Source organism: Rhynchophorus ferrugineus, unplaced genomic scaffold, assembly GCF_030347505.1.
Source record: "Rhynchophorus ferrugineus isolate W39M unplaced genomic scaffold, kcgeb_rfMv2 rfM11, whole genome shotgun sequence".
Classification (NCBI taxonomy): Eukaryota; Metazoa; Arthropoda; class Insecta; order Coleoptera; family Curculionidae; genus Rhynchophorus; species Rhynchophorus ferrugineus.
The window spans coordinates 13862376-13876364 of NW_027472590.1; the positions used below are offsets into that span (position 1 = coordinate 13862376).

General features: G+C 32.5%; 1 protein-coding gene across 6 annotated transcripts in view; it reads left to right on the forward strand.

Moving 5' to 3' along the window:
- Positions 1–10409, forward strand: part of LOC143204616 (nose resistant to fluoxetine protein 6) — a 54263-nt gene extending 43854 nt beyond the window's left edge. For 3 of the 6 annotated variants that reach the window (XM_076417289.1, XM_076417291.1, XM_076417290.1), the window contains 5 exons: positions 2502–2831; positions 3073–3260; positions 7017–7342; positions 9966–10108; positions 10166–10406. In XM_076417289.1, the coding sequence (XP_076273404.1) occupies positions 2502–2831; positions 3073–3260; positions 7017–7342; positions 9966–10108; positions 10166–10273 (1095 nt within the window). In that variant the 3' untranslated portion in view covers positions 10274–10406. Of the gene's footprint in view, positions 1–2501; positions 2832–3072; positions 3261–7016; positions 7343–9965; positions 10109–10165 lie in introns of all 6 variants that reach the window. The other 3 variants (XM_076417294.1, XM_076417293.1, XM_076417292.1) reach the window with 2 other exon arrangements.
- Positions 10410–13989: the final 3580 nt, after the last annotated feature.

A 13989-nucleotide genomic window follows, 5' to 3' on the forward strand; every position in this document is an offset into this window, starting at 1 on the left:
CGTGTAATACATGTATTATGGTGGTTTATAATAATTTTAATAGATTTTATATTTCGATATTAAAACATAATAACCTTGACTAAAATTAAAATTAAATCCTAAATATTTTGAGCAGAATTCCGAATGTTTATTATTTAATAAGGTATTAAATGTACATCAAGGATTAGACTTATTTTATGAATTTGATAAACTAGTTTGGTTGAGAAAGCATACATCGTTGAAACTATTGAATTTTTGGGAAATCAAAATAACCATTTAATGCTTTGATAGTCTTTATTTTTTTTATTTATTATATATATATATATATATATTGGGCTGAAAAGTGTCGTGCCTAACACATAGGTTGGGCTAATTTTATTGCATTCGCCGCTTTTTCAGTTAGTACTGACCTTCAAAAGAAAGCTGTTGAAATTTCAAAATATTTTACTCGCAAGTTTGTGAGTTATTGTGCTAGGAATGACACTACTTTTGTTATTTTTGAAATAATGGATCAAAAACAGATTTCATTAAAAACAAATTTAGTGTTTTAATTTTACACTGCCTTAATGGGAAAGTACCGTTCAAGCGAAGCAATGGCTTGAATAGAGTTATAAGGACTTCACTCCATCAGAAACAACAATAAAACGTTGATTTGCTGACTTCAAAAGTGGTCGTAGAGACATGGATGATGCAGAACGTAGTGGACGCCCTAATTCGGTGGTAACAGCAGAAGACATCAAAAAGAATCCACAACATCGGTTTGAAGGATCGAAAAGTTGCATGAGCTAGCAAAGATCGTAAAGATATCAAAAGAACGTGTTGGCTTTATATTACATGACCACTTACCTATGAGAAAGGTCTGTTCGAAGAGGGAGCCGAGTTTGCTCACTGTTGGCCAAAAACAAGAACTTCTTCCGAGCAGTGTTCGGCCATATTTAGACATAACAAACTGGGATTTTTAAAAGAAAACTCGCTCTACAAAAGAAATACAAAAATGGTAGAACGGCTCTGGAATGATCGTGTGGCTCTTGATGGAGATTACGTTGACGAATAAAGCCAATTTTGAACAAAAAGCGTTTCTTTGTAAAGTTTTTCTTCTTTTCGTTTTTTTCTTTTATAAAGTTTTTTAAATGTTTTTGCTAACTATTTTCTCTCCTTTGTCATTATTTAAATGTTTATTAAAAATGTTAAAGGATAATAGATTCGATTAAATGATTTTAAATATTTATTTATTATATTGTTACTAATCGTTGCCGACTTTTTTAATTGTTCGCAGCAATTAATAATTTTTATTAATTGCTGCTTTTCTATTAAATGCACCTCCCTACGTATATTACATAAGATTAAATGGTTTGATTCCTTTAAGTCTGTATGCTGTTTTGTTATGTTACCAATGAGTTGTATTACTTCGATCTCAACATGAGATGTATGTCTGTGTATGTCTATTTGCTATTTTCTTGAATTCCTTAGTGAGAGTCGGTATCTGAAGGTCTCGATGTAAGTAATCAGTCTTGTAGTATCTCGGTGCACCTACAATATATCTCAGTACTTTGTTCTGCAAAACTTGTTATGTATATTAGTTTTCGCGGAACATCTCCATAATTAAATTTTGTATGTCCATGTAGGTTTCAATATTTCCTTATTTAATGAAAAATTATTATATGCCGATAATTGTTATTTTCTTCCCGTTAACCAATACATTTTACTATATTTTGACTCCAGTTCTTTTCTTTTCTTTTTTACGTGATCTTTCCAGCGAAATTTTATGACAAGATTCATTCAGAGATTCAGTTAGATTTGTTGCTATAAGGAACAATAGTATTATTTGTTGCCATTGGTGTTTATGAGCACAGATTTACTTTATTTAACTCTTATTTTCCAGGTTTAGGTTCAAATATTTATATTATTACTTGCTTGTTGTAATTTTCGTGTGACTTCTTCGCTACTGTTTCAGAGAGCAATTGCAATATCATCAACAAATATAGCCATCGTGATATTTTCCATTTGGGATAATAAACTTCCTTGTCGTACATCTACTTTAACTTCTTTATTGCAGAGTCGGCTTCCTCTTGTTTAACTCTAAACACTCTGGCAATAATATATCAATTCGAACGAATTCGTTGTGTTGTTTCGGTAACATTTTTTGTAGCTTTTGAACAGAAAGCCGTCATGTCATACCTTATCGAAGGCTTATGCTAGCTCTAACAATATAGCTTAACATACCTTTTTACTATCATAGGCTGTTTCTTTGCACCTGGTCAATTTTCGAATATTTTTTAACAAATCCAAACTGATGATTAGGAATTAGCTTCTTTATGTCTATAATACTCCATTAAATTTACAACGCTATTTTAATGACAAGGCAATGGTTACAATTCGAACTTTAACTTTACATCAAATAAAATAATGCATCATAACATATCCGAGGCATTATTATTAGTCATTAATCAAATGTATATAATAAATATACTAAGGATAGGTATAAAATAACTTTATTTTAATTCGTTGTGTTTTATTTTTAGTGGATCCAAACATACTTCAGTACATTGATTTATGGGAGCACCGTAACAGTGGATACATTCTTCATGATATCGTCGACATTATTAAGTTACAACTTCTTCACTTATTATACAGAGAATAGAAAATTCAACTTGCTCAATTTCTATCTCTATAGATTATCAAGAATCTGTATTCCTCTGGCTGTAGCGATAGGAATGTACGGAACAATATTGAAGCATTTTGGTGGCGGGCCCCTTTATTATGATTTTAACGCTTCGTTTCAGAAACCTTGTCAATATTTTTGGTGGAGCACTTTATTAAGTATACAGTCGTTTGTTAATCCAACATTTCTTGTAAGTATAAGCAGTAAAATTAATAGAAGCCCCATCTGAATATTATAATACACAAATCATGTATAATGACTGTAATTTAATTTTTATAAATATAAAAATCTCGAACGACCAAAATTAATTGAACAATCCAAGTTCAAAATTATATAAAAAAACATATAATTTTGAATAGGCATTCGCCAATAAAGTTTAACTCTTTTTGAAATGTTTGGTTTATAATTTATTCAATTTTCTTATGTTGTAGTGCGTTATTCAGACCTGGTATTTATCCGTCGATAGTTTTTGGTTCTATATATCTCCAGCAATACTATTACCAGTTCTAAAAAAGCCATTACTGGGCTATTCAATATTTATTGTGGCCTATATACTTTCTATCGCAATCAGTTTCTACGTACCCTGGAAAAACAAACTGGAAGGGGGCTTTCCAGTATCGTAAGTATTTACGAAAGCAATTTATTTCCTTATAAGAAAGTTGCTAATATATTTTTTTTCTATTTGCGTTTGTGCTATTAACGTCTCTGCTTATACCTTGTAAAAGGTTTCCATGAATCCAATTTAGTTCGATTTCTTATTGAAATATGCAGAATTACGTTTTTTTTTCAGCTGATTTTGAAGTTATTTTATGAAACCCTGGTTTAAAATAAATTGGGCTGAAAAAATATCTCTTTTCCTCAAAAAAACTAATATAGCGCACAAGTTCATTGAAAATCGTATAAAGTTTATGGTGATAATTTTATAAGCTCAAGTGAACGTCAGTGATAGAATTGTTTTGCTCGTTTATATTCTCCATCCTGATCAGCCAATCATTGTAAATGATGAAATTAAAAACAACGAGGCAGATTGAGACATTCGTCACATCATATAGCTACAGAACAGGAACGAACACATATTTACGGGGGGTTATACTTAGAACATCGGCATGATTACTAGTCATGAATGAGACTTATGTCTTCTATCATGACTCATGTGTGAATACAATATGCAAACGGGTGATGTTTATTATGTTATATATGATGTAAGGTTAACATCACGTAAAAATATACGAAAAATTCTGATTTTGAGAAAATCGCACCCATTTTACCTATATTGGCAAGACAGAATTTTTTTTTCACCCAACAATGTCTCACTATTGCATCGGCACATATATCACTAAAATTCATAGGAGTAAACTGAGAAAAGATTTGAAATAGAAAACTCTTCAATATACAATCCAATATCTATCATATATTTTGTTGCTTTATAGTTGATATCTTGGGACAAATAATTTTGCTGACAAATTATTGTAATATTTGGGATCAGACAATGTCAAAATGCATGAAAGTGGTGAGACTTACAGAAAAGTGCACTGTTATAGCGTCAATATAATACAAAATTTGAGAAAAAGAAGAATACAATAAGAATTAAGTTGCAATAGGCATCTTATTCATTTTATTTCAAATAAAACAATTTTTATCGAGCGAAGAAGTAACCACAGAGGTAATATAAGATCAGCCATTTTCAGATCAAGTCCATTATAATGTTTCAGATCAATGGAATAAGTACACTGAAATCCAAATCTTAGTCTTGTTGAAAAATAACAGAAAGTTAATAATGTTATTAAAGACACTTCAATGGGTCGATTCATCAACATCAGAGTCAATTCAGACTTCTGGGTGGTTATATTTCAAATAAAATATAACATCTGCGGATCTGGTTAAGCAATTGTCAGTTGATATGTTAAAATAAATAAAATATACTTAAACATTTCTAGAAAAAAAAAGGGGGGGGGTAACAGTAGCCATAGCACTGTTGGCTAACACGTCCCACTGATGTAACTTTTATGTCTGAAAGTGATCCCAATTTTGCACGAAAATATAAAATATGTGTTCAGAAGAATGACTAAGCTAAAAAGTACAATTGCCAATATGGAACAACAAACACAGTAAACAATATAGTTAACAAAAATAGTATTTGGTGTGGATTTGGCATCCGCGGCATCATTGGTCCATGTTTTTTAACCTGACAACACATATGTTGCATTGGAAGCACGCTGTGTGCATAGTAAGTAATTCTGTATGAATAATTTGACCATATAGATTATGTCTTGCAGAACTAGCGTGATTTACTCGCCAAGATTAAAAGGTTCCATTAGACTTTTCCTGTGGTATTTTCGAAAGTGACATGTTTCTTTTACCAAGTGCCAGTATACTAGATAGGCTCTTAAAGTCAATAAAACCCAGGCTATATCTCAAATTTAGTTATTAAGTGCCGTTATAAGCTGCTGTGGATATTTGAACGATGGTCTATCGACATTTAATCAATAGATCTGGATTTTACGTATTAAACAAGATTGTTCGTTGTTCATACTTCAAAAACAGCGTCAAAGGAAACGCTTATATAATAACAGAGAATATTGTTGTTTTAACAAGACGTACTCCTAATTAAATTTGGTTGTTAGGCCTAGTAAAAAAATGATTAGATTCAAAAATTCCACTACAGTGAATATTTTGAACACTTTCAAAGAATATGAAACTCCAAAGAATTTTGAAACAGTTTAGAAGCTGTTATATTTTATAGCAGAATGTTTTATTTTGGAAGCCGTTTGACCGCTTGTCAGGCAAGACAATAATAGGATTTTGTGGCGTTTTATGAGTGGCGTTAAAAGGTCATGATGATTAAGTCATGACTTAGTTCGAGAAAGCCACCTAAATCAACACCGAGGCGGAATATTCATGGCAAAACTCTTGCTGTGCAGATTGCAGGACCATCGAAGTGTAGTATATAATCAGCTGATAAAAACGAATGAGAGTGGTATTACGAATATCTATCTAAATTATTGCAAAAACGACCAGCAATTGCGTGTAACAGATACAATGTCAAAGGGCTGAGAAAATAAAAACTATTAGTTTATTTTATGTTATAAAATATTTAATTGAAAACAGAGGGGACTGGTTGAATATCGATACAAAGTCAGCCTTCGTCAGTCAGTGTGCCTTTGGAAATCTTTGAAATTACACAGTTTCTACCCCAATTTCCATGGAATCCCTTTACGAAATGGTTTTACAATTTTTGGTCACTCCTTATTGCAATAGTTTACGGCTAACAAACTGAGATACTGCAATTCGCCTTTTCTGGCTGGTCAACCTGAAGCTCTGTCCAGGTTTCAGTAGAACATGAGTCCGTTTTTGGTGGCTTTACATTTTGAACTGTGCGAGAAATCACGGACTAGCGGATGTTGTTTCCTTGGAATAGCTTATGGACAGGGCCCACTAAGAACCTTCAATACACATATTGTAACCTTACGGCTTCAGCTGCGATACTTCTACCCGAAATCTATTTAACGATACCAAGAAACGCTTTGAGGAACTATAGAACGATTACCAATAAAACTTCAACCCGTCTTCTTTTCTTAAAAAATAATTGGATTCCGATTACTTGAATAAATTCAATAGAGAAAAGCATTATGATCTCACTGGAATGTTACCGACTGTGCTAGTTATATTCTGTGAGAGGACACTAAACAAAAAAGACTACTATTTCACTTAAATAACCGTTTTATTCAAGAAAAAAAAGAGGTGACTTTTTGAATGGCGATACAAAACGACACTGAAGGTTATTAGGAAATATTCAGGTAGTTTTAGAAACAGATGAACGGATAGTCAGTGCCATCAGGACGTATTATAACAGATACATAAATAACGCCTTTTGATTACCACTTCTTCAGATCGATGCAGCATGGCTTGGCTGGCACACTATCGGAACAGTGGGAAAGAGCGAAAATGCAAAAGCAACATAGTTCTTTTGGTACAGTATCGCCATTTTTGCCAGAAAAATATGGAAAATTTGTGGAAAATATTTTAATTTATATATAACATATATTGTACCAGTATTTCTCATTAAATGGTATCTTAAAGTTAAAAAAATGTATAGGACGTTATATATAATTACTTCAGAAATATAAAATTGTGTTATGTGTATGATACAGTCCATACAAGAACATAGAATTGACACCGGGACATTCCAAGCTGACATATTAAAAAACAAAATTATGATTGCAAACAGGGGATGACTTAATCGCATCCTCATTAAAATATTCACTCTCAGCATTGACGACCATACACATATCTCATGTAACCACTTAGGAGCATTACATTTCGAACCAACATTCCGCGTGCAAACGTATTAGTAAACCGCATTAATCATTTTCAGGCCACGGATTTTCGAACTGGATTATTATTTGCTTTATTACATCCAACCGATATGTCGGGGATCGCCGTATCTTATGGGACTGGCTTTCGGTTACGGCCTGTACCGAACAAAGGATCAAAAATACAAAGCCAGCTTATTAACGAAATCTGTCGCCTGGTCGTTGGTTTTAGTATGTATGCCGTCAATCATACTAATCAGCCACGTGTTTCACGAGGAAACTTACGAATACAATCGGCTCTTCTCGTCCCTGTTCGTAGCGAGCCATCGATGGATCTGGACTCTCTGCATAATATGGATTGTATGGTCCTGTCACAGCGGAAACGGAGGTAGTTAAGTTGCAACGGCACCTTTTATCCTTTAATATTTAATGTAAAAGTTTTCGAAGCGACTTTTGGCTTTTGTTTAGAGTAAAAGATTGTCCTAGTGGATGCACTCAAAGTTCGAGCGAGAAAGGATTTAATAATAGAAGGCGAATATTCTGTACAAGTTCTCATATGCCAAAGGAGCCCGTATAAAGAATATTTGATAAGCTCTCACCAAAATACGATACAAATACCGTATTGTTTTAAATAAAAATGCAGAAGTAGAATGTTAAGTTTTAAAACACTTTGGGTTTTCATTACTTCTTAACAATTGTACGTTAATACGGATTATACATTTTCGATATATATTTAAATCGTATTATTATATTTGTTGAGTTGTTAAAGAGAAAAAAATTAAAGAAAATACAAATTATTTTCTCTATTCTTTGATCAAATTAATGCAGAAGACTAGTGTTTTTATTTAAATGAATAATGTCACAAAGATATAAGAAAAAAGAAATAAAATGGAATAGAAAATTGATACGTTACGGTTAAAAGAATTATAAATTAAATTGAAATGGTATGTCTGGTTTGGTTAATGCTGAAACGGCCATCGGACCCAACTGATGATTATATACACGACATATAAGAATTCTACCGTTGCCCTTGTGAGCTTGTACTTTTATTTTTTCTTAATTCTGATTGACATTACATTGACACTTGCCAGATTCTTAATAAAAGTTCTTTGACTAATACGGATTCTCACACTTTTACTTCTCTACCTTGATCTGTTCTGACTTATTCTTTGGATGATTCTTAACTTGACTTCCCCTCTCTGTTATCACTCTTGATGCTGATTAACTTTTCTTCTCTTTTCTTTTCTTCTGTTCGTATTTTATAACTGAAGCTCCCCATCGGGTTCTTGGTGGTAGTTGACAAGGTTGGTCTAAGGAACCCTTTTCTGTATTCCGATTCGTTTAATTTATCGGAGCAGGGAAGTCTCTTCCAGCTAGACCCTCTAACACGTGCGTTACGGACTCTTAAGAAATTTCGAGTATTCCAGGATCTTAGGCCTTTTGGAGTTTTATGATTATGGCTACAATAAGGGATTTTTCACTGGATTTAACTTCTTACAGCCATTGTTTATCACTGGTACCTGACTGCAATATGCTGGCCTCATCAAGTCATAAGTATTTTCCCATTTTAGAAATATTGCGAAAACCAGTTAAACAGTTTGATAAATTACACCTTCAAAGTAATCAAAAGCAAAAAAAATTATAATTCTTCTAAACTTAAAATTACACAATTTTCTTAAATATAGATAAAGGTAATTACGTCGTATATTAATTAACTTTAAGTTTATAAATAACCATTCAGGTTATTTTGAAAATATGGGGCTTAATATGGATATACTATTACACTCAACATACTATTTAATCATTAATATCTATGACTTTCTTCATCTTTTAGAATAAAATATTATATTAAGTTCAGACGAAAATATAAATTAGAGAAATAAATGGTATAAATAAATAAACTATGATAATAAAGTAAAATGGAAATAAATAAAAGCACTAGGTCGTATTTTGAGAAAAGGCCAAAAATATATTATAAGTAGAAATAGAGGATTATGATAATTAAATATGATTTATTGGAAATGAGAGTGAATAAGATAAGGAAAAATTATAAAAAAATAAGTTTATGCTATACTATTAGGCTTTAGATACTAGTTTGTGCAATTTTTCAATGTCTAAGAAAATGTTTCTCTTAAATAACAGGTTAATTTAAAAATCCCCCGCTTGACACATATATGGCGCTACTAGAATTAAATCCATATGTTTTTTAGTTAATACTAACCCTCAAATGATGCGTGTATAAATTTGACAGCTGTCGGATTATTAGTTGGGGAATTATAGCATTTTGAGTGAAGCAACTTTCGTTATTGTGAAAAAAATGGATAAAAGGAATTTCGCTTATTGATAAAATATTGCTTTTTGAAAGGAAAAAATACAGTTGAAGCAAAAACTTGCTTTGATACCGAGATTCCGGACACTGTCTCTGGAAAATCAACCATCAAAGATTGGTATACTAAGTTTAGATGTGGTGAACGTAGTGGACGCGAAAAAGAGGTTTTTACCGAGGAAAACATTTTAAAAAATACACAAAATGATTTTGAATGACCGTAAATTGAAATTGAATGAAATAGCAGACACTCTAAACATATCAATTGAACGTGTAGATATCATTCGCGAATATTTGGGTATGAGAAAGCTCTGTGTAAAATGGGTGCAGCGCGAGCTCACTTTTGACCAAAAACAACGACGAAGCGCTGCTTCACCAAGGCAATACACCGTGTCAGAAGTTAGTTAACGTTAGTTTAGGAAGTTAGTTAGAAAACGATATCGACATACATACAAAAATGGTATCAAAAAGTTGGAGAGTCGCTATAATCAGTATCACCCTTGAAGGGAATTATGTTGAATAAAAAAAACTAATTTTGGCAAAAAATGTGTTTTACTATGGCAGGCCGGGGACTTTCCAATTGACCTGTTAATATTAAATAAATTGTGACAGTTTGCATATATTTCAAATAATTCTAAAAATTAAAATAACGTTTTAAATAAAGTGTTTTATTAAAAATTTTTAGGATTCATTAATACAATATTATCTCATGACATTTTGAAGATACTGGGACGATTGGGATATAACCTATTCCTCTTTCATTATGTTTTTCAGGCAGCGATGCAAAATTCGGAAAAGGTTCCGGGATATTTCTCAAATTTTATTGCTGTAAGTTTTTAAATTAATATCGAGAATTATTAGATTGTTTTATTTTATATGTTTCAGTTGTATATGTCTGCTGCTGATATTGGTTTGTTAATACTGCTGGCAATTCCGCTGACATTATGTTTCGAATTACCTTTTATTAGAATTTTTGGATTACTAGTGAAATAGAGTTGGAATTGTAATATTGTTATTGAAGTAATATCAGTTTTAAGGGATTTTGTACTCTTGCAAATCATAGCCTTTTAGATAATCGCAAAATAAAATATAATAGAGTAGAAATAATAAGTTCATGTTCAATGAAGTTTTCCTAACTGAATAATAATAATTATTATAATACAAAAATAAATTATTTATATTTTCAGCAATTCTTGATAGAGAGTTTTAATTAGCAATACTGTATGCCTGGCTGTATTTTGATCAGCGATATTTATATAAATTCGGTAGTTTTGAAATTTCTACACAAAATAACAATATTCCCTTCGGTGGTATTGAGTTGTTAGTTGCATTTTCGAAACTCATTACTTTTGTTGTTTGATTTGATAAAATCTGCTGCTGAAACCCAACAAACAAGTTTACAAATTTATAACGATTCTATTCCATCATGTCCAAAGTGATGGTTTTGATTTAAACTATTTTGAATTGATAATTTTGATGTCCGCCACCTATAACAGCATAGAGGATCAATAGAATCAGCTTACTAGTTGATAAATCCACTGTGTCCAGACCTTTACACAAAGAGAAAAAATGGCTACCACAAAAATTTCCTGAAAACGCCACATCGAATAATTTTTAACAGCGGCTTCATTGTTTACGGTGATATATTGTAACTGGCTATTAAATATGGATGTAGTTCAACAATTTCAAGCACAAAACATTATGAATTGATCAAGGAAATTCATCAACATTTACAACGAAGCGAATAAGTCGTACTGTACATATGCTGGGATCATCAAAATGTAATTATTACAAGCTTCTAAAACCCTATAGAAACATTTCGGATCAACATCAATCATACAAATTGAATAATGTACTCTTATAATAAATATAAATAATAGCGAGTAATAGACATAGTTATTATCGTATAGAACGCTTAGATACACTCTCTGTATTGTTACAGATCGAATAAGTTCCAGCGCACTCACCAGGCCTAGCGCCATGATGATTATCAAAATTGTTTAGATTAATACAGTATGGCTTGATAGATCCACGGTGCCAAAATACTGAAAAAATGCGCAAATGGGTTGATGACTAGATTTCTGTCAATCCAACATCGTTCCTTCAACAGGCTTTGTCAGAAGAATGCAACAAGGTTGAAAAAGTTTTACCAATTTTAACCCTAAATACAAATAATATAAATAGTTTTCAAAATGAAATAAATGATATAAATATACGCAAGAACCTAATAATATTAGATATAATCTTGAGTACTCGCTATTAAAAAGACACATATCTCCACCGTCTAACTTATGAGATCAGAGATAGAGGACGTTCGAAATCGACGGATAAAATTAAATATTGAAAACTGGAGACCTTTCTGGATGAAGATCAATGTCATATACAAAAATAGCTTTTGGAAATATTAAAATGTATTTCTTAAAACCTTCGAAGCGCAAAAAAATTAATTCCAGATAAAAATAAGCGTCATGTTGCACGAGCAATTCAAAACTGAAGATTGGAAACCACCACTCTCTTTATAGTACCACTGAATACCTAGCCTCCATTGAATACCACCTTGTTCTAGGTTAGCAATATAGTAATAAATTAACACTAATAAGCTATTTAATTTATCCTGGTTTTCTACAGTTTTAAAATAACAAAGTTCTTGTACGATAGAAACTTAACATCTGTGTCACTATTTTTAATGAGCACTGGGTGTTAGTAACAGGTCAATTGAAAAGTCCCCAGCCTGATACATAGATGGAGCTACTAGAATTAAAGCCATATGCTTTTTAGTTAACCCTAACCCTTAAATGATGCGTGTTTAAATTTGACAGCTGTCGGAATATTAGTTTATGAATTATAGCATTTTGAGCGAAGGAACCTTTGGTATTGTGAAAAAAAATGGATAAAAAGGAATTTCGCGCGTTGATAAAATATTGCTTTTTGAAGGGAAAAAATACAGTTGAAGGAAAAACTTGGCTTGATGTTGAGTTTCAGTACACTGCCCCAGGAAAATCAACCATCAAGGAATATCAATCCTTGATTAGACTTTGGTGTGTTGACTTTGGTGACTTAGATGTGGTGAAATGAGCACCGAAGACGGTAAACGCTGTGGACGCCCAAAATAGGTTGTTACCGACAAAAATATTTACAAAATCCACAAAATGATTTTGAATGACCGTAAAGTTAAAGTAAATGAAATTGAGCAGACACTCTAAAGATATTAAGTGAACGTATACATCATATCATTCACTAATATTTGGGTATAATAAAGCTCCGTGCAAAGTGAGTGCCGCGCGAGCTCACTTTTGACCAAGAACAACAACGAGTTGATGATTTGGAGCAGTGTTTTAGCAGATGATCAAGCGTAATAAACCCGAGTTTTTGCGTCATATGTGACAATGAATTAAACATGGCTCCATCAATGCACTCCGAAGTCCAATCGACAGTCATTCGGGTGGACTGCACACCATTAACCCGCTCCAAAGCGTGGATAAACACAACACTCAGCTGGCAAGGTTGTGGCGTCTGTATTTTGGGATGGGCATGTAATAATTTTCATTGACTACCTTGAAAAAGGAAGGACCATCAACAGCAACTATTACTTAGCGTTATTGGACCGTTTGAAGGACGAAATCGCCGAAAAACGGCCGCATTTGGAGAAAAAGTTAGTGAAAGCGATGGCAAAAATCCACGAATTGGGCTTCGAATTGCTTCCTCATACAACGTGTTCTTCAGAGCTGGCCCCCAGCGACTATTTCTTGTTCTCAGAACTCAAAAGAATGTTCGCTAGGAAGACATTTCGTCCAATGAAGAGGTGATCGCCGACACTGAGGCCTATTTTGAAGCAAAGCACTGATCTATATCAAATGTTTTTACTCTCTTTAACCTAACTAATCAATCATTATCTATATACTGAAGAACCTTAATATTAATCTGCTGATGGGTACTTTTTTAATATCTTGTGGCGTAGTAAAGTATTAACAATAAATCACAGTACCTTGTTTTATAATCTTTTTATAATATTTCTATTGCTTTGGCAGGACAACCTCATAGTTGAACACAATAAGTCCACAGTTGTTCCAAGACCTGTTAGTAAAGCAAAAGGTTTTTATATACTGGTAGTGCTGAATATCTATCCATTAACCAGCACCTTTCTTTGTACTTCAGCTTCAGTCCTTCACGTCTTTTCTTAACATGAGACGTTCATTTGAGTTTAACATCAAGAGTCTTACCAAAATATTTGGTCTACCTATCACTTAGTTTTACTAGGCGTATTGCTTAATGGAAACTTGGAAGCATGGACTTGCCTCTGATTACATATATTTAAAACCTCACGAAATGTTTTAAAATTATGTTAGCCTTTAAGAGAGCTTAAAAAATTATAACGATTTTAATATATAGAAATCCAAGAACAATTCTACAGTAATATATATTATAGTATAAATTTGAACACAAAAAAAGAAACACATTCGTATTTCCTTTCCTTTTATATTCGTTCTTATCAAGATAATTTAATTATATTTTCATTAGGTAAAAGCAGGTTCTTCTGAAGTAAGTTAAGCAGACCGCGTTAATCAGAAACATTAAAGCGTTGGGTTTTGGCGACTGATATCTATCGACATTAATTGCTGTCGCTCGAGATGATAGGCCAAAGGTCTGCGAAATTTATGACATTAAACTTAAGTAATATTTAAAAGCATATTATACTGCACTAATGCGCT